This window comes from Xiphias gladius, chromosome 11 (genome assembly GCF_016859285.1).
Source record: "Xiphias gladius isolate SHS-SW01 ecotype Sanya breed wild chromosome 11, ASM1685928v1, whole genome shotgun sequence".
NCBI classification, from domain to species: Eukaryota; Metazoa; Chordata; class Actinopteri; order Istiophoriformes; family Xiphiidae; genus Xiphias; species Xiphias gladius.
In genome coordinates this window covers 21,750,686-21,769,491 of record NC_053410.1, presented here as the reverse complement: position 1 = coordinate 21,769,491, position 18,806 = coordinate 21,750,686, and the positions used below count along the sequence as shown (strand labels likewise).

Genomic DNA, 18,806 nt, shown 5'->3' with positions numbered 1-18,806 from the left:
ATCATCTCAGTTTACAGTAATCACCCTAAAAATGATGATTTACCGCTAAAACTCCGCGGCAACGCCTTAGAGAAATGCAAGGTGTATTACAAAGTGAGAAAACAGTGAAATAACACTCGAGACGTGGGACAGCTTCATTTTCCTGAAAAGTGTGTTCTTATCCAGAGAGGACAAAGGTAGTACTTAACTGGAATATTGTCGACCAGTACATAAGACTGACTGTTGCTAAGCGCTTTATGTTTTCATTTTTTCTGCAATCCATCAGGATGGCATGTGGCTCGGCCCTCGAGGGTGGCCAGACATAGGTGTTTATTCAGCATGAAATGAGGTGAAGCCTAAAAATACATGGGGGTCGAGGGGGGAGTTGGACGGGGTTAAATGGTTGGCCCTCCATTCAAAGAGCCACAGAATGAACAGCGCTGCCTCATTAGCAGCCTGATACGGAAGCAGGTCCATCTGGAATAGCAGGCAAAGCAACTGAAGAGACTTGGATGCAGGAGGGGGGGGTCAGAAATAGCTGAAAGATGAACAGAGTGACCGCAGGATACACACGCACACAAACACGCAGACGCACAATTACAGAAGCAAGTGGACAAAGAATGTGATACAGAGAAGCACACAGAGATGCTGTTCAAGTCAGATACAATGTCAAACTCAGACGAAACATACACACCTAGAAACACACAGCATGGAGACGCAAAGAAAGAGATGCAGGGGCAGACATATTCAGTCGCGTCTACACCATCACAGACTCACACATACTCACAGACTGTACGTAGATATTGTCAGATCTACTTCATTTTAAGTCTGAAAATTCAAATTAGTTTACTTTACCAACTGCTGTATAGTTGTTTGAGATTACAAGCTGCATTAAACTACTCAGAATGTCTGAATGGTGTCTGCGGGGTCCTGCAGATTATGTAGTTTGTGAACCAAAGTCGAGTGAGACGTATAGACTCTGGAGCAGATTATCCAAATCCGACAAGAGTGCGAGTCGGATCTTAGTAGCAGTATTTGACCATATTTTTACAGTTCATTCATGATGTAGAAGTGAAATCCAGTATATAATTTAGCGAGTGGGTCTTCTCAAGGAAAACGACCAAGTGTGTTTCTGCTTTACTCAGGGTTATTGTCAATATATATATTGTATTTTAAATCCCTATAGGTTGATACAGCAAATATGACTACTACATATCTTTCTCTCTTAGTGTTACTAAGTGGTCACATTTGCATTGGATATGCCTTGCTAAAAAGTACTTATGTATGTACACTGTCATGAGGTTGGGGGGATTCATAAGAGACAGATTTTAAAAAGAATGGTTAAAATTGATACAGCAGAGGCAGAAATATCCTGACTTCAAGTCCCTCTGGGTTAAAAACCCTGGATCTTACATTTCACACAAGGCAGCCAATAGCATTTTTTCATTAGACTCTCCCTGCCTGGTAAATACCCACATTTTTAGAACTCCATGCCCCAAGTTTGTATCACAAGCTTTCTGTTAAAAAAAAATGTAATCTCAAAAGCCAAAATGAGATTACCTCGATGACGTCACTGAGGTTATTTTTTTGAGATTTGACAAAGCTCCTCCAGAGCCACAGAAGAAGTAATACAACTTTTTTCACAGGCTGAATAGTTCTCCCCATTACCCGTAAAATGACCTTTAAATGTAAAAGCACTGGAATTCCTCTTCATAGAAATATCTGCTTCTCCATAAATGGACACATGGATAAATTTAAGACAAAAGCAGCCACGTGAGAGTTGACAGACAGGTCACAGAGTGTCTGACTACAGCTGGTGACAGACAACATCACTAGTGGCCACACTAAATGTGCCCTGGAAGGATTCACACACATTCATACAAAGACAAACAGATCAGACTCTCTCCCCCTGTCTGTTTGCCAGAAATGCAGAGAGCAGAGGGAGGAGTGGAGTGTGCAGACATGTTGCAGCAGATGGCGCATCTCCTCATCCTCCTCCTCTCTTCCTCTCTTCCTCTCATTCCTCTGCCACGCTCTCTGAAACCGTCCGCCCTCCCCAAAATCAAGGATGCAGGTCATTTATCATGAATGGAGCAGGTCACCTCAAATTAAAGTTTATTGTGCGAGTTTATGATTTTTCTCACGCTCACACGGATTCTGCACATCGCTCCATACTTGTCAGACTGAATGGTGCTGAAAGTCACCGATGGGAGTTGGTTTTTGTGAGCAAATTATCTCTAGCTTCCATATTAAACATTTCTACTCACACAAATCTTCTTCTTTTTTTTTTTAGGCAAATTAAAAGAGCTCGTGCTTTGCAGAATCTCAAAGGAAATTAAACTCCAGTTTGAACCTTTTTATTTTGTCCTGCTATCTATTCAATATTGACCTGTTTATGTACTGTATCTGAGTATATACTATGTGAGAAATTTTGTATCTCTCTTTAGTAAGACTTAATGTGTCATGAACAAAAACAGATCTGTGCAGAACTCATAGGTGGTGACAGGGTCATGATGAAAAATCTTTTAAAAGTGTTTATTTCTACTTAATGCAGACGTCCCACAGCTCACAGTCTTCTCCTCACTCTCTGTTTTTGCGCTTCAGAGCCAGCCACAGCCATGCATCGGCTTCACTACTCTCCAGCTGATTTGACGTTGTGACAGGCCTTGAGAAGCATGGGTACACAATGTCCTTATTCTGTCACCTTCCCCCATTGACTTTGACTGGCCCCAGCAAATGCATTCAAGCCCCTACAGCACAGCCAATAAATCACTGTCTTCTGATACAATACCACAAAAAGTTTGCTCAAGGAGCTCGGCTCAGACGTTATCGGTGTTTGGTCCCAATCTATTTTGGTCCTCTCCTTTTCAGTCGCAGGATGTCTGACATGAAAGGATAGATATGCCAGTGGCTCAAACTGTGATGAAGACTGTGATGTTCTTCGCCGCATTGATGGTTTGGAAAATAATCAAACTGATCTAGTTTTGTGCGTCTGCTCTGCTTCTTTTTGGCATTTCATTCACAGATGCTTGCTGTCACCTCCGAGGAATGTGTCCACACAATTATTCAAATTACAGAATTACTCATTGTTCATCATGACCTTTTTGTAACATAACTTTGAGAGCAAAATGACAAATCATGTTCTATCTTCAGACCATCTCCAGGGAAGTTTTATGGCTGATGCATGTTCCCCCAGGTACATGTGTCCTCCTCAAAGAGCCACCCATTAATCTCTGAGCACTTCCTATCTATGCAAACATCCCCATACCATCAACTCTCTCAATAGACCCCATAATATCTGCAATGACAAATTGTCAGAGCTGCAGAATGACCTTACGCCTTTTTACATTGCAGTGTATCCATGGACGGGTTGTGAGACGATGTGCCCCTGGGCACAGAAATGTAAAATTCCTTCCACCTCCTTGTTCATAGGAGCAAGACATCCAGACTGAAAGAGATGCGAAGCGACTACAAAGCGGGTGCATCATTTTGCGTCTTGTTGGGGTCTCTTTATGATCATTTTGCAAAACTTTGTGGTCGTTTCGTCTCTCCTTGCAGTCATTTTATGTATCTTTTACATCTCTGCCGTCGTTTTACATCTCTTTGTGGTCGTTTACTATACTTTCTGGTTGTTTACTGTCTCTCTCTGGTCATTTGCATCTCTTTACAGTCGTTTTGTGTCTCTCTGTGGCCTTTTTGTGTCTCTTTGCCGTCGTTTTTGCATCTCTTCAGGATCATTTTGTTGACTCTCCAATAAGAAATGGAAACAGTCACTTTAAACAGAGGCTCTCCATACATTTATGGATGGATTACTGAATAGGTCTGCCAGGCACAGGTCCAGAGGCCAGAGGCCGCGGCAGACCTATTCGGTAATCCATCCATAAATGTATCCCTGTGCACATGCTTGTTAAAAGGTCAGAGTGAGATTGCAGTTCTGCGACGCACAAAATGAGCGAGACCTGGCTGGCTAACTGTACACCATCAAGGTATCAATATAAAGCTCATGTGCCATGATGGATCTGGCTGAGTTAAAGAATGGCTGTCAGACGGCGATGATTGAAGGCTTTTGGCACTGGAATGTCATTGAGAGAAAACCGGGGATTGGAAATGATTGCATAGGTAGAAATGAAAACTGATTGGATGGCAAAATACATTTTTTGTTAGCAAATCGAGCACTTTTATGCAAATTCCTGCAAGCAATTTTTCATATATTCACACATCTGTCATCTCAGTCAGACCTCAGACATCAAGCATGCAAAAAAAGGGAGTGTTTGCCAGACCACAAGGAGCCAAAGGGAATTATTTGCATAGAAAATGGCCACATGTGATTGGCTGAAAGTCATGACTAAACAAATGAGTTAGATCTGAGGGTTTAGAGTTGGACCTGAGTAAAAACAACTGAAATTTGGACAGTAATGAGTTAATAGAAATTTTTAAACTCTTTATCCACCAAATATTTAGTCTTTGTAGACCAATGAGGACTGGTAAATACTCTTGTGTAACTTTGTTTGTTTGAGTTTTAAGCATATATGTATTCTAATAAAAGTCAATGGAGTTTTTTAAAGGGAGAGGATGAAAAAATAGAGGCAAAGTAGATTGTCTGTTCCAAGGGAGTAGGTTTGTTTTTAACTTTGGCAGGGACATTTTTTGTCAGACCCCCAAAACACACTGTTGTGTATGTGTGCACTTGCTCTTTATTTATTTTTCTCTTTAATACCTACACACATACAAACACAAAAAGTTTGACTGTATGCTGTTAGCCATCTTCAAACCCCTGCCAAAGATTCTGTAGCTCTGTCCTTGTTTCAGTGTGTTAATTTGAGCTTTTTTATTTCATTTTAATGATCTCATGAACTTATGGCCAGCAATTTCAGTGTGACATCAGAGCTCACCATACGGTATATTGATGTCAGAGATGATAAGCGCATGGTTATCCTTAACGCGTGGTTAACCTGTTATATTTTGGTTCTTCTGAAAAAACGATCTGATGTCCTCCATCTTTTTGTCAGATGTTACATATATTAGAGCAAAAATCACCAATAGCCTCATATTTAAATATACAGTAATATGAAGTGACTTAAGTTAGTTATATACAGCAATGAAATTATGTTATTCTGTTATGTTTAAACAGTCAATCAACACCATCTGCTTCAGCACAGTTCATCAGTGGTTTATACCTCAACTCCACTACATTTATTCGATAACTATAGTTCCTGCTTACGTTGCATATTACGATTTTACACACAAAACAGTAATGACAAGCCTATAAAATATTATGTATTTTTATTGATTAAATTACCCAACGCTAGTAGTATAAAGATATTAACACTATCTCAACCGTGCATAAATATTAACAGTCAAATAATATAGTCTATAATACTTCTGTAGTTGTACTTGAGTAACATTTTGAATGCAGGGCCGTTACTCGTAATCCCATATTTTGACATTGTGGGATCAGTATTTTTCCTTTACTGAACAGCCTGACTAGTTCTCCTGTGCTGCCAGTGGCGTCTGTGAGATGATGAATCTCCCACAGACGCTACTGGCAGTGCTGCAGCTGGCCAACACTGATCTTGACGGTCATCATCTGGTCAAGCATCCCCTATATCTTGCACCTTTAATCTCAATCCAAATGACCTAGTTGTTGCACAAACGTGGCAACTCTGCATACACCTTAACATTAATATAACAACAAGATGAGTTACAAAGACAAAATCATTAATATTGGTAGAGAAAATGCAGCAACACCTTAGCATATGTAGGAACGTGTCCCTTCCAGCCATACCAAATTCTATGCTCTATTTATTCGTCCTATACAGTGAAAGTGTGTGATAAGACTAAAAATGTCTATAAAGTTTATTAAGGTGCATTTCAAAAATAATTTTCTGTATTACAATTGGTAATTACCGGAGTTCACTGAGGTTAGGTGTTGAGGTATTCAGCATAATCAGTTTTATTGTTGGGTATTCACAGCTACCTCCTGCAGTATAGCCAGATAAAGTAACTAAGAGAAAAGATGGACTCACCTAATAATCTGTGATGCCATGCAAATGTACTGCTCCATAGGGAATGCAGCTGAGGACACTGGAGCAGATAGCTTTGCCATAATGCACTTAATTCTTAGTTTTTTTAATCTTTACAAACAGTTTAAGGCTCTCTGAGACCCCAACAACAATGTGTGAATTCTTAGATTGAGTGCTGCAGCCTTTAAATCCCTTTACACTAGTGAATATTTCATGTGAGAGTAGAAAGAAATCCCATTTGCACTTGAAAAACAATTAGGAAAAAGAGATCAGGAGAAATGTAAATTTATTGAGGTCAGATTAAATTCCTTTTGACTCTGGAGAGATCTCCTATTATTTGTTTTAAAAAAAAGTTCATCCCTGTTTTTAAAGTGGAAACATAAGATAACCCAGGAGAGAAGGGTGCCGGTGCTTGCTCCATATGGTTAACACTACAACTCGGGGCCTTTGAAGTTTGTTTTGTGTCACAGAAAGAAAGACAGAGACCAAAAGGGGGAAAGAAGAAAGTGTGGAAGGAGGAGGCTCGGGTCAAGTCCTCATAGTGCCGGACTGTTCTACTTAAAGATCTTTAAATAGGGTGATTCACTAGACTGCCTTGCTCTCGTCTGTCTCTGTTCTCACTGAGGCAGCATGGGATAAACCAGAGGCTGAGCATCATGGGAAAGTGTGTTGGGGTGTGGACAGCAGGGCAGGACATGTCAACACTGGAGAAACAAGTCAGACCTAACCAAATTGCCCACAGGGATCAATACATTTTCTTCATAAGTGCATCCTTGTCCTACAGAGCAACCGTACATTTGAAAAATAAAGACACAAATCTTGACAAACAACCATCATACATAAAACATAAACCAAAGTCAAAGCAATAAGATAATGGATGTTTTATGCATTGGAGCCAGAGTCGCTTTGAATGCCAAGATCCATCCATGTGGTTAGTGAACTCATTTACCTTCCGTCTGAATTCTTCATGATTTCCCGGTGCAGCTGATTGCCTCTAATTTCAGCCGTGCATCTGGGGAAGGGGATTCATTTTGGAACAAGAGCGGAGGCTACGGCTCTTTGGATAGCAGAATGCCAGCTAAATGATCTCCAGTGGACGTAGGTTTAAATGGAGGCTAAATGACGACGCCAAACGCTCCTCTATCTGAAGCTCATTACCCGCCTCTCAATTCCCCGGAGACCTGGCTCAGCTTCACGCCGAGCACTTTCCTGCCAGGAGGAGGGTGATTACAACATTTTGCTCAACAAAAGCTCCCCTCCCCCTCGCTTTTCTCATTGCTTCCTGTCTTCTCCCTCGCCCTCCCTCTCTCTCTGTGGTCACCCCCTTCCCTCTTTTGCTTCCCTCTGTGTTTCTTTCAGACTCTCACTCTCTCTCCTGCACCTCGCAAGCACCCTCATGCAATGCGTACTCTGACTGATTTGTCTTTGTGTCCTGCCTATGATTACAACATTTACAGACAGGCAAACCGTGAATGGTTAAGGAGGGTGTTTACTTGCTAACAGACAATAGTGAATACGTAGTATTATGAATCATACAGCAGTATGTAATCCAGACAACAACAACAACAACAATAATGGCAACATCAACACAAAAGTGTAAGGTAATCAAAAGCTGTTTGAATGTGAATCACAGGAGAGCGAACGACAAGCAGATGGGATAAACACTGATGTACGCAGAGGGTGTCATCCAGCCAGGGGGTAGCGGAGGCCTACGCATTTCTTTGCCAAGGCTCAATGTACTCGAGCCCCAGATGGGCAAAGATGTCCCTTTCAGTCGTAGCTGCCAGGAACTCTTTCTAGAGAGAGGACAAACAAACAGAAAGTCATTGACTTGTGCAGAAATGGGAATTTGTCTTAGTGACACCAGAGCAGATCCACAGATTCTCAACTCTAAGTTTCAATATTCCTGACAATGTTCATGTCTTGTACTCACAGTATTAACTGTGTTTGTATTTGGACTCCTATCTCCACGGCAAGCTGTCAATTTCAATTTAGGATTTTATTTGCTCACTTTCTGCCAAGGCCCAACATGCCATGACTGTACAGATTTACATTTGATCGTCCACCTCCCTTCCGACCCATAAACACTCTAACCTTGCTCTAAGTGATCGCACTCTTCAGCAGATGAGTATTTTCCCTGACAAATCATGACGAGGCTATTAACTGCTGGCTGTCGACCAACGCCATGTGATGGGTTATGTCTCTATAGGAGTGGTGACGAGGCCTGACTCACCTTGGGAGAGAGATAGCCTGGAGACAGAGAGGGCTGTGATTCTGACACATCCTGTCTTCAAGTGCTAAACTGGACCTGACACGTTGCAAAGAGATGGCAGAGAAGCCAAGAGCATGTCAGCCCCCACTGCCAGCTGACGGCAGAGATAACTGAGAGCAACTAGTAGGCAGCCAAGAGAGGGAAAAACACTACAAGGCACGTCTCCCTCTGTACTGGCTTGTTTTTTTTAAATGCAAATGACAGGTTAGCCATGCGGCAGGGAGGTTTGGGTGAACATTGCATGGAGCTCTTTTCATCTCTTTTAAGTCTAATTTTGGTTAAAGTTAAAGCATATTTTGGGTTAAACAACTTGGGTGTTACTTGAAGCTTTGGCTGTATTTTCTCAGTTATGGCAACGCTGAACAAAGTAATTGCTGAGATCTGGAAACGTGTAAAACATTGGTACAGCAAAGTCTGACAGGCCAAGAAATGAGGGCACGAAAAAAGCCGACAGTTTAGACAAATCATCTTAATCACTTTACTTGCAAGTAAAAGTGAATGTGAGCGTATTCAAAAGGTCTGTAAAAACCCCCCGTTGCACAGGAAAACTGTGTCCTGTGCTTCCCTCACTGCGTTGTCAGTCTGCTCCGACACACACACGGGGAAAAAAGTCAGGAAACAGCATTTTCTATTGGTAATACAGTTAAAATAAGAGAGATATACTTCAAAAAAGGTTGGGAGAAGGAGAGAAATCTGATGACAGACCGGTTGCATGTATACATGGATTTACAGTAACCAGGCTACTACAGGGGATGTGAACACGTTTTACGATGACCTGGTAACCCACTTTCTCTGAGTAACCTGGTTACTTAAGTGCACCTAAACGCACTGACTGTACCCATGGACAACTATCACAAGATTACTTTGGATTCTTCAGAAAACATGTAAACATGATGATCATTAGACAAGATCTAAAGTTATAAGAAGTGTCTTGTTTATGATTTACAAGTGGATTATGGGCGCTTATTGCTACCGGGCATTGGAGGTTTACTCGGGTATGAAACAGCGTGGCACCAGTTTAGGTTAGAAAGGGTAAAACTTGTATTATCATCTGACTGCCTTACCTTGGACATGTTGAAATAACTTGGGGATCCTAGAAATGATGGCCAGAAGTACAAAAATAAGACCAAAGTTTTAATAAAGCAAAATTATCCCTCAACGTTCAATTCTGTAAATCTGTGGACTGTGAGAGACGATACGAGAGACGAATATCTGAGACCGGTTCTGTTTCCGTCCCTCATTTTCTCCCGCACACAAAAACATTTATCAGTGCCTTCCTGAGAAACATTATCTCTCTTTCACAAAAAACAGTTTATTCTTGATGAAACAGTATAACATTTGAGTGAAACCCTCCTGTGGCCCATTAAGTGGTCCACCACTGCCTTTTTTCACTGTTCTCCTAACCCTCAGCCCATTTATTGCTCTTACCACTCAAAACACATGAAATGCAGACAAACATTGCTGCAGTTTATGGTGCGGTAAGCTATACTCTATTAAACATAAATAAAAAAATATATAGTGATAAATATAGGTGGCAGGGGTAGAGGAGGAATGGAAGAAAACAGGAAAGAAAGGAGAGCACTGGACAAGGCTGATGTGATTTGTGGTAAATCCACATTTCTAACAACACATGGCAGGGCTTACTGTTCAGTGGAAACTCAGGAGATCCAACTAAAGGGGAAAACACAGGGCACAGATGAGATTCTCAGCATTACCAATTTAGCCATTGTCTCGGATCAGGGCTAAAGCCCTCTTTCCGCTGCACTGTCCACTTTCCTCAGTTCCTGCAATCATGCCCTCAGGGAGATGCTGCTTTATTTACTTAGCACAACACGTTGTGAGCTTTCTGAGAGATAAATCCACAAACCTTATGTACCTCTGAGTTGTCCCCTTTAGGCATTCACAGGGAATATACAGTTGAAATGATAAAAGCAGCTTTTATTTCAGAGCTTTTTGTTTTATCAAAAGGACCATAGAGTTTAGGAACAGACCAGGAAATAATCAGAAAGAGAGGTTATCTGTCTGATCCACTCAGGTTCTCACTGACTGGCAAGCCGTCAGCACCACAAGCCAGAATGGAGGAGGTGTGTTCTACTGTGAGCCAGTGTCCTTGACTTAATAAGCTGCTAATCAGCTACACGTTTCCCTGTCTGCTGCGTAATGACATCCCTCGTGAACTACACACATATCAGGGCCTGCGAAACATCTGCCCCTTCTCTGCTGCCCGTCATCCTCTCTCTGCCACCCGGCCCACTGCTTGATGGATGGAGCTGATGGACATCGCTGCCTGCCTGACTGCAAAGCAACTCCTCTGACACATCAAAGAGAGAGAGGGAGACAGAGAGACAGAGAGACAAAGGGACAACCTGGAAATCTGTTCAACCCTACCAGCCCCCCTGCCGGCAAGCATTTGAAGGACGGAAACATGGTGGAAGCTCAATATCAATCATTTTCACCACTGGCGTGATGACTGAAACTGTACACTATAAAACATCATAATGGAATTTAGTAAAATCCACAGATCTCCTATAATTAATATATATCAAGCTGTCAACTTTAAATCATTTGTACTCCCGTTTAGGAATGGAAAATCAAAAATGAGGTCTTTTGAATTATAACGAGTTGAATTAATGTCCTGCTGAGTGTTTACTTAACTCATAAAATTCAGTTTCTACAGAAACATGGTACGCAAATTTCCTATCATATTTCCCAGAATGCATGGTAGGTGGGTTAAAACTCAACACAAAGTTTTCTTTCTTCCCACGTAGCTGTAAGAAAAGTTAAATGATAAGAAAGTTAAATGAAGGAAACTTGCAGTGTAAGTCATACTCCCCTTAAATACTACGATACCCATGAGCCTGGGCCGCATTTGCTGGGCAGAAAAAGCCAGAGTATGTGAATCAGAACTGTAGCAAATTCTGAATATTTTACTTCTTCATTTGGACACATTAATACACTGTGCCAGAGTGGACCGATTTAAACTGCCAAATGTTAGTGGCGTGTGCAACAGAGTTTTAAGCTCAGTGATTGGATGTTTCTGAGTGAAATGCACCTCAGGAGTTGCAGTTGAATTCTCATGTTTTTTACGGACACACAGTTTTACGTTTGACTTTTTATCAATAAACCAGATATTTTATAAGACAGCTGCTCATCCTTTGTACTCCTAATACAACAGAGAGTTTCATGCCCATCCAAAGCCATCAAAGAGCTCCAGATGTCAGTCACTTCGAATTGTCAATGGAGAGCACTTACATTCCCAAAACCTGGATGTTGAAAATGAATGTCTCCCACTGTGCAACTCAATATGGATCTTTCACAACTGGCAAGCTCTGGAGTTGTCACATAGTCCTACAGCCACAGCCATTAGAACTACGTGGCTATGTTGCAAATGAAAAACTGATCCTGCATTCATTGAACAAATAAGTAAAGTTCAGATCAGCAATGGAGCTCGTTTTTAAGTTAAACTAACTTTCTGTAAAGGTGCTCTAAACAATATTGTTTTATATTTTAACATTGAATCAGATTAGTGATGAACCCAAAGGGGATCATTACCCATCTCTGCAGTTCCCTCACCTCTACAGAGCATTTTAGCCTCTTTCAGCATGTTTTTGTTTTCATTTGGTAAACAGCAAACATCTGGTACAGAGTGGGGCAGACAGCCCAGCTTACCAAATCATTATTTAATGGTCACAAAAAAGTCTGACAAAATCAGCATAACTGCAAGTTAATGACAACAGCTGTGCTGTATGGTCGGCTATATCAAGTTTAAAGTGCATGATCAGGGAGTAATTTGGAGACGACTAGTTGCCTACTTAATTTAAGTGGCACACAGCCCCTGACCCTCAGCAGGCTGGCTCATGTCATCGTTTTGGAAAAGCTCTGTTTTCCCCGTACACCATGAAACACCAAGTCAGTGTTTTAAGATTTACAGATTTCTGGAGGCTGTTTTGGAAAAGCTGTGTTTTGAGAGGAGAAAAACGCCATTTTAGCATGGATGGAGGGATAGATGTGTTTTCAGATTTAACTATCATTAGATTTAACAACCATCATCAAATCATGACTCCAAATGAATGCTAATGTTGGTCCATGTCGGCTGGATGTGTTAAGGGCAGCTGTTTGCTAACACTTTCACATAACTACATTATAAGATGGAATTATGTAAATCCTTTAAAGATTGCTGAGCTAAAACGGTGCAAAAATCAGTTACTGCAGATGCTTAAAATATTTGACAGTTCAGATTATAATTCAGAAAGCAGAGCGCCCATGGATAAACACAAATAGGGATTTAACTATCATGTTGATATTTACAAGGATTTGTTGTACACTGCATATCCACAATTAAAGCACTTAATGTCAGTATTGGCTTGGTACAAGTTAACTGTTAGTGTGTACAATTCAAAGATTAAACAAGAGGTAAAGAAATAATATGTGATGAATTAGCTTATATAAACACTGCATTTTAAATATTAGGCAGAGAGAGAAATTTTTAGAAACACAGTGAGTCAAAAAGAAAACAGAAGTCGGCTAAGAGAGCCAAGATAAAGGTCACAGAGAGAAATATGCAAACACAACCTGAAATCCATGCAAATTCACATACACAAACTCACTGGTAGGAAAATGTATCTGAGTAAAAACCTCAGTAAGAGTGCTGCCATGTCACTTTCAGTTCTGGCTCTCTGCTTGGCCACCCTAGAAATGGCCCTGTATAAAGAACTCAAGTGTTGAGGTCAAACTGAATGACAGATGCGCATAAAGCTTTCAAAAGCCATGGTTTCAACATGCTCTATTTTCATGGGTCTAACAGCGGGAGGAACACATTCAGACTAAAGCATTTTATGTTTGAGGACATCCACCTTTATGTAAGGAGCCCAGTGTGCACATCCATCAGAGAAGGCACACTCAAGGCAGAAAGGAATGTGATGTTTGTTTTTTTAAGTTAAGTTAAGTTATCAAATCAGCTTATGTTCTCAGTTTCCTTTTTTCATTTGGTCTCTCTTCCTCTCACTGACAGTTAGAAATAGATCACTTTATTGCAAAGAGATCAAGAAAAAAATCCTTTGATTGCCTCTAAGTTAATTTGTCTTTATTGCAGCACACAGGAAAGGGCTGACAGGCGCAGAAAAAGTGGGAAGTCGATTATGCCCCCGTGTATTCTTCCTGTAACGATCTGCCGCACACCCACACTTCCCCTGTGCACCGGTCTGCTGGAGCTCAGTTCACAGGACAGCCTGAGCAACCAGAGAGGGCACAGACACCTCACTAATCACACCAGCAATTAGTGCAAGCATCATAAAGCACCGCTGCCTATAAAACAGCTATTGAGTTTAGTGTTATCGTCATTACCTATCCTTCCTCGGCTTGCTAATCAGCCCATCCACTGGGCAGAGAGGTAGACAGGTAGCAAATAATGAATTCCTAATCAGAAACAATGGAATCCTCACTCGATTTCCCTGGTGTTATGGCTCTTTGCTCCCATGGAGGAGTAAACATTTAGAAATCAGAGTAACTTACTTGATTAGGCTCCCCAAAGTAATGAACAGATACGGCAACAAGTCTGAGAGAAGTGTAATAAAAGTTCTACCATTTTTCAGTGTCCTTATGATGTTGTCAAAGTAGAATATATATGTATATCACATCAGTTGTTTTATTACTTTAATAACAACCTTCAAAAGTTCTCCAACCTAAACGACTATATAGGTTGTTTGTCCCAACCCTCTGATACGACCCTTAGGAGTGCTTCCTGAATTAGTGACCCTACGGCAGCAGAAGATATGCCACAGTGTCATAGTCTTGCTTTAAAGCTCATGAGAACAATTAAGTTGTTAGTTAGCTTAATTCAAAAAATTATTTATTACAGATATCTTCAGCTTAAAAAGCAATTTGGCAACTGAAAATCTTTTTTGTACTGACCTCAAGTGCTTGAACTTCTCACCTAGGTGCGTTAATGTAGAAGTGTACTCCAGGGTGTGTCAGTACACCATTACATCACTGTTGGGTGTGGTTACAAAGTAGTAAAAAAAAAGAAAAACTTTTTTAAGTTAATATATTAAAAAAATGAGTATTCATATTTCCCCTGAAATACAACATGCCAACTTCGAAAAACGTCCTGACAAGATGTTTATTTGTTGCTATCCTTTTAATATGCAGTTTTTAGCCCGCCATTTTCCTGAAATACATCACTGAAGCTCAGAGGCATCTTGTGAGCTTTTGACGTCTGAGACTGGCTGTCTTCCATGGTTGTATGAAGTTTGCTCTAATCTGCAGAGCCTGTAATTGTAGTTTGACTCTTCTTCGTATGGACCCAAACAGAACACTTTTCTAAAGATAACAATAAATTAACTTCCTTTGCTCCACTGAAGCCCATAAATAATTAACTGGTTTGTTAAAGAAGACCTGGTTTTGCATGACCAATTTGTTTCCTGCTCCAGACAGTGTGATCAGATGCTGCTGCCTCAGCACTCCTTTCATTCTGCTCAATTAAAACAGCACATTGGCAAAATATGAGCTTTGTTTGGGAATTTTATTACCACGTTTTCTTGCTGACATGAGCCAGGGTCTTTTGAGTCGTTTCTTAAGTCACACCACAGGAGGGGCAGCAAATCATGCTATACCCGATGGTTGGACATGCATGTTGTGACTTGTAAAAAAACGTTTAAAAAAAACAACATACAAAGAGTAAAAGTTTAAGTAAGTTGTTTTACCAGTTTCGGAGACACATTTGATAACAAGGTAAGCCGTCATTACTTATCATACTATAGTAATAGACAAATTCATGTGGAAGTTGGAAATAAGCAAGCTGCAATCACTGTGGTATACCCCTGACTTTTTAACTTTTTGCAACAACACTGTAATGGATTCAACAATTTTACTTTTTTACTGCTTTTGGCTATAAATATGACTGTAAGATCCTGTAGAACCTTTTACATGTAGAAAATATAGTCATCAAAATGCCATTGAAATTAAGCTTATGATACTGAAAGGCCAGAAATTTTTACTCAGTTAACTTAAGTATGGCTGAGGTGCCTGAAGATCTCTCGCCATTTGTCTGGGTGGAGTAGATTTTGTATATTTCCTGGCCATTTTAACAACGCCATCCCTTTGAACATTGATGAGAGAAATTGAGAAGTTAAAAAAGAAAGGGTGAAAAAATATAAATGTCTATAGACATACATAAAAAACTTGTGTATATCTAGAGAAATACACAACTTTTTTTCCCCTTTCTTTCACAATTTCCATAATTTTGCCTCTTTACACCACAAGAATGGATTTGAAATGAAGCAATCAAGATGTGATGGAAGTGTAGATTTTCAGCTTTAATTCAGGGGGTCTAATAAAGATACTGCATTCCTACACAATCAGTTTCATGACCAGGTGTGGACTGTTCTATTCCCTTCCCAAAATAAGCAGATAAGAGGTCTGGAGTTGATTCCAAGTGTTGAATTTGCATTTGGTAGCTGTTCTTGGGAACTCTCAGTATGCGGCCCAAAGAGATGTCAATGCAAATGAAGGAGGCCACCATTAGGCTGGAGAAAAAACCCCAAACCTATCAAAAGATAGCACCAACTTTAGCAGTGCCCATATCAACAATTTGGTGCATTCTTAAAAAGAAGGAATGCACTGGCGAGCTCAGTAACAACAAGAGACCTGGAAGATCATGGAAGACAACCAAAGTGGATGATCGCAGAAAGCTTTCCTTGGTGAATAAAAACCCCTTCACAACAGCTAGCGAGGTCAAGAATACTCTCGAGGAGGTAGGCGCATCATTGTCAAAGTCTATAATCATGAGACACCTTAATGAATGTAAATACAGAGGGTTTATCACAAGGTGCAAACCACTGGTAACACTCAAGAACAAAAAGGCCAGATTAGACTTTGCCAGAAAACATCTAAAGAGGCCTGCCCAGTCCTTGACCAAGATTCTTTGGACAGATGAAACCAAGATAAACTTGTACCAGAATGATACAAGATGGCCAGATATTTTTGTTAAACCCCCTGAATTAAAGCTGAAAGTCCGCACTTCAGTTACATCTTGGTGGCTTTGTTTCAAATCCATTGAGGTGGTGTACAAAGGCAAAATTACGAAAATTGTGTCAATGTCCAAATATGTACAGACCTAACTGTATATTGGCTTCATTGTCCTATGAATTGCATGTTTGCGGATTTATATTCATAAACCAGCAGGTAATGACCGCACGGTTAAATTACAGAACCTGCACATCAGGCTTTTGGAAGTGAAACTTCCACATATATATGGGAAAATTACACCGTCGGAGGGGGTGATTGCTGACTGTAATCAACCCAAATATCTGTGCCTCCACAGTGAATTCATTCAGTTTGATTTTGCAGCCACGGTATTGGAGGGGGAAAGCAGAGCACATAAATCAACTAGCAGATTTGTTTTGATTAGGGCACTCAGGGTTCTATTCCTGTGACAGTATTGGTGGGCTTCGTGGAGGCATTTTTGCCAGATGCACATTCTGTAGATTTATTTTCTTGATGGCACTCATTTTGTATTTTGGTAACTCACTGTGATGGTGAATGTGCCACTGGGGAGCCAAAGGTGCAATATAGTGTTTGTCAGTAATGATCAAGCAGTGAAGGGTAATGTTTGTGTCGGGGCCCTGGAATGTGTGCTCACAGACAGACTCAGTCAGAGAAAGCAGTCATTTTCTGTGTTATTTTCATGGCTTTAGAAAGCATATCAAGAGATCCTAAAACTTAAAAATAAACATTTTTCATTCTAACTGCCTTATCCTTGATGGTTGTTTTTTTAATGATTATCACCCAACACAGAACTGCCAATATGTGTCATGATGCACAGAGTGAAAAGGCTGGCAATATCATCCTTCTTCAATATCACTGAACAATTTCCTACATTGTGAAATGGTTCTCTTAGGATCAGGAAACATGTAGACATATGCGATATCTCCTTTATCGCCAATTTAATTTAAGCCACCGTATATTTACTGAAGAGTGCCATCAGGAGAGGCCTTTGTGGCAGAGAGTCTTTTGTGCTGGATTTTTGCTCTGAACTGTTCTCTCTATTACAAAATAGTCAGAGCACGGTCGGTCAGAGCCGTCTGCTTTTAAAGAAAATTAAAAGAAGTGATCTGATTCGTCGTGACTCATGTCAGAGCCTACACTGGCTGATTAATGCATTCCTCCTAATCATACCCTGTACACAGTGTCACTGTAGCCATAAGGTGGAAAAAAAATCAGTTTCCACATCCTACATGCCTGCACCATTACAAAAATAGAGCCCGGGATGAACTGCAGCTTCTTATGTTTGCTTTGCCCTCTCATATTTCATCCAAACAAACCACAGTTGTTGGTTCTGCAAACAGAAAATCACCTCTGCGCAGGTTGGCTCCTATCGGTAAACAGTGTTCAGAATAGCTTGTGTACAACCTTTCATGAACTGGGTACAGGGTGAATCATCCCTGTATGACATCAACTGACAAGAGGGTTGCTAAAGAGATGTTTGTATATGAAACATTTAGTTAAAAAATACTGTCAGCTTGCTCTACTAAGCCCTGGTGCAGCTCCTCATGTGCTCTCTGGTAATCAATCATGGTTAAATAAGAGTTAGGTCTTACATGAGTGTATATATCGCATTTATACATTTAAATAGACCATGAATACTAATAGAGGGGTGAATTTGAATCATTTTGCTGATTCAAACAGTTTTGTTCAGTCCAGTTCAAAGATTTTTAATCACTGAGTGGGTAGCGTGTGCGCTTTTTTCAAAGCAAAGTGATCGCTTAAGGTATAGATCAGAGCGTGAACGCAACACCAGTCATAGTGCTTTGACATTCAGCGCTGAATCTCGCAGTCATCAGTTTAGTAGTACACTCAAAGAGTACTCCATAGATTTAGCATTGCAATCTAGTAACATTGTTGAACTCACCATGGACAGTTTAAGAACAGTTAAACTCAACAGCCGACAGTTCAGTCCGAGTTTCGGGTTTGTTATGCTAGTAGTCAATAACATAGAAAGGAGCCACTAGCCTCTAGCAGAGATGAGGAGCAGCCTACAGAGGTCTGGTAAGCAGACTTTTTTCATTTCCAAAATTGTAGTCTTCAGCCCGAACACCTGGAAACATACTTTGATGTGTAAAATCACTGGAGTTCCCATTCAAGTCAGTTGCTGATTCCACCTCTTATGTTCAGTTCAGTACAAAACTAGCACTGTGTGGGACTGTGTCATCCACTACCTGAGAAACAGCGGATAAAGGCTTCAAGGATAAGAACTGGTAGGTTTCACAAATGCAATTTTTTCCAGTAAAAAAGCTTAGGGAAATGGCTGTGTGCTCCTCTATATCAGAGGTGGGAAAGTTAACCAGACATGCATTTGCAAAGCCAATCACTTAGTCTTTTTTCTCTTGCAAACATTCAAGTCGTAAAACACTTCCAATAAAGCTTAAATCCCATCTTTTTACAGTTTGTCCTAGTTTGTTTTTTAGTGTGAAATTGGGTCATTGCTGCCTCATGTGGCAGATGGTGGAAAAAGACACCTACCACAATTGCTGTTC

General features: G+C 40.5%; 1 protein-coding gene across 3 annotated transcripts in view; it reads right to left on the bottom strand.

Annotated features, from left to right (window-relative positions):
* Positions 1-7,325: 7,325 nt before the first annotated feature.
* Positions 7,326-18,806, bottom strand: part of dntt (deoxynucleotidyltransferase, terminal) — an 81,497-nt gene continuing 70,016 nt past the window's right edge. For all 3 annotated transcript variants that reach the window (XM_040139568.1, XM_040139567.1, XM_040139569.1), the window contains exon 11: positions 7,326-7,798. In XM_040139568.1, the coding sequence (XP_039995502.1) occupies positions 7,712-7,798 (87 nt within the window). In that variant the 3' untranslated portion in view covers positions 7,326-7,711. The remainder of the gene's footprint in view (positions 7,799-18,806) is intronic.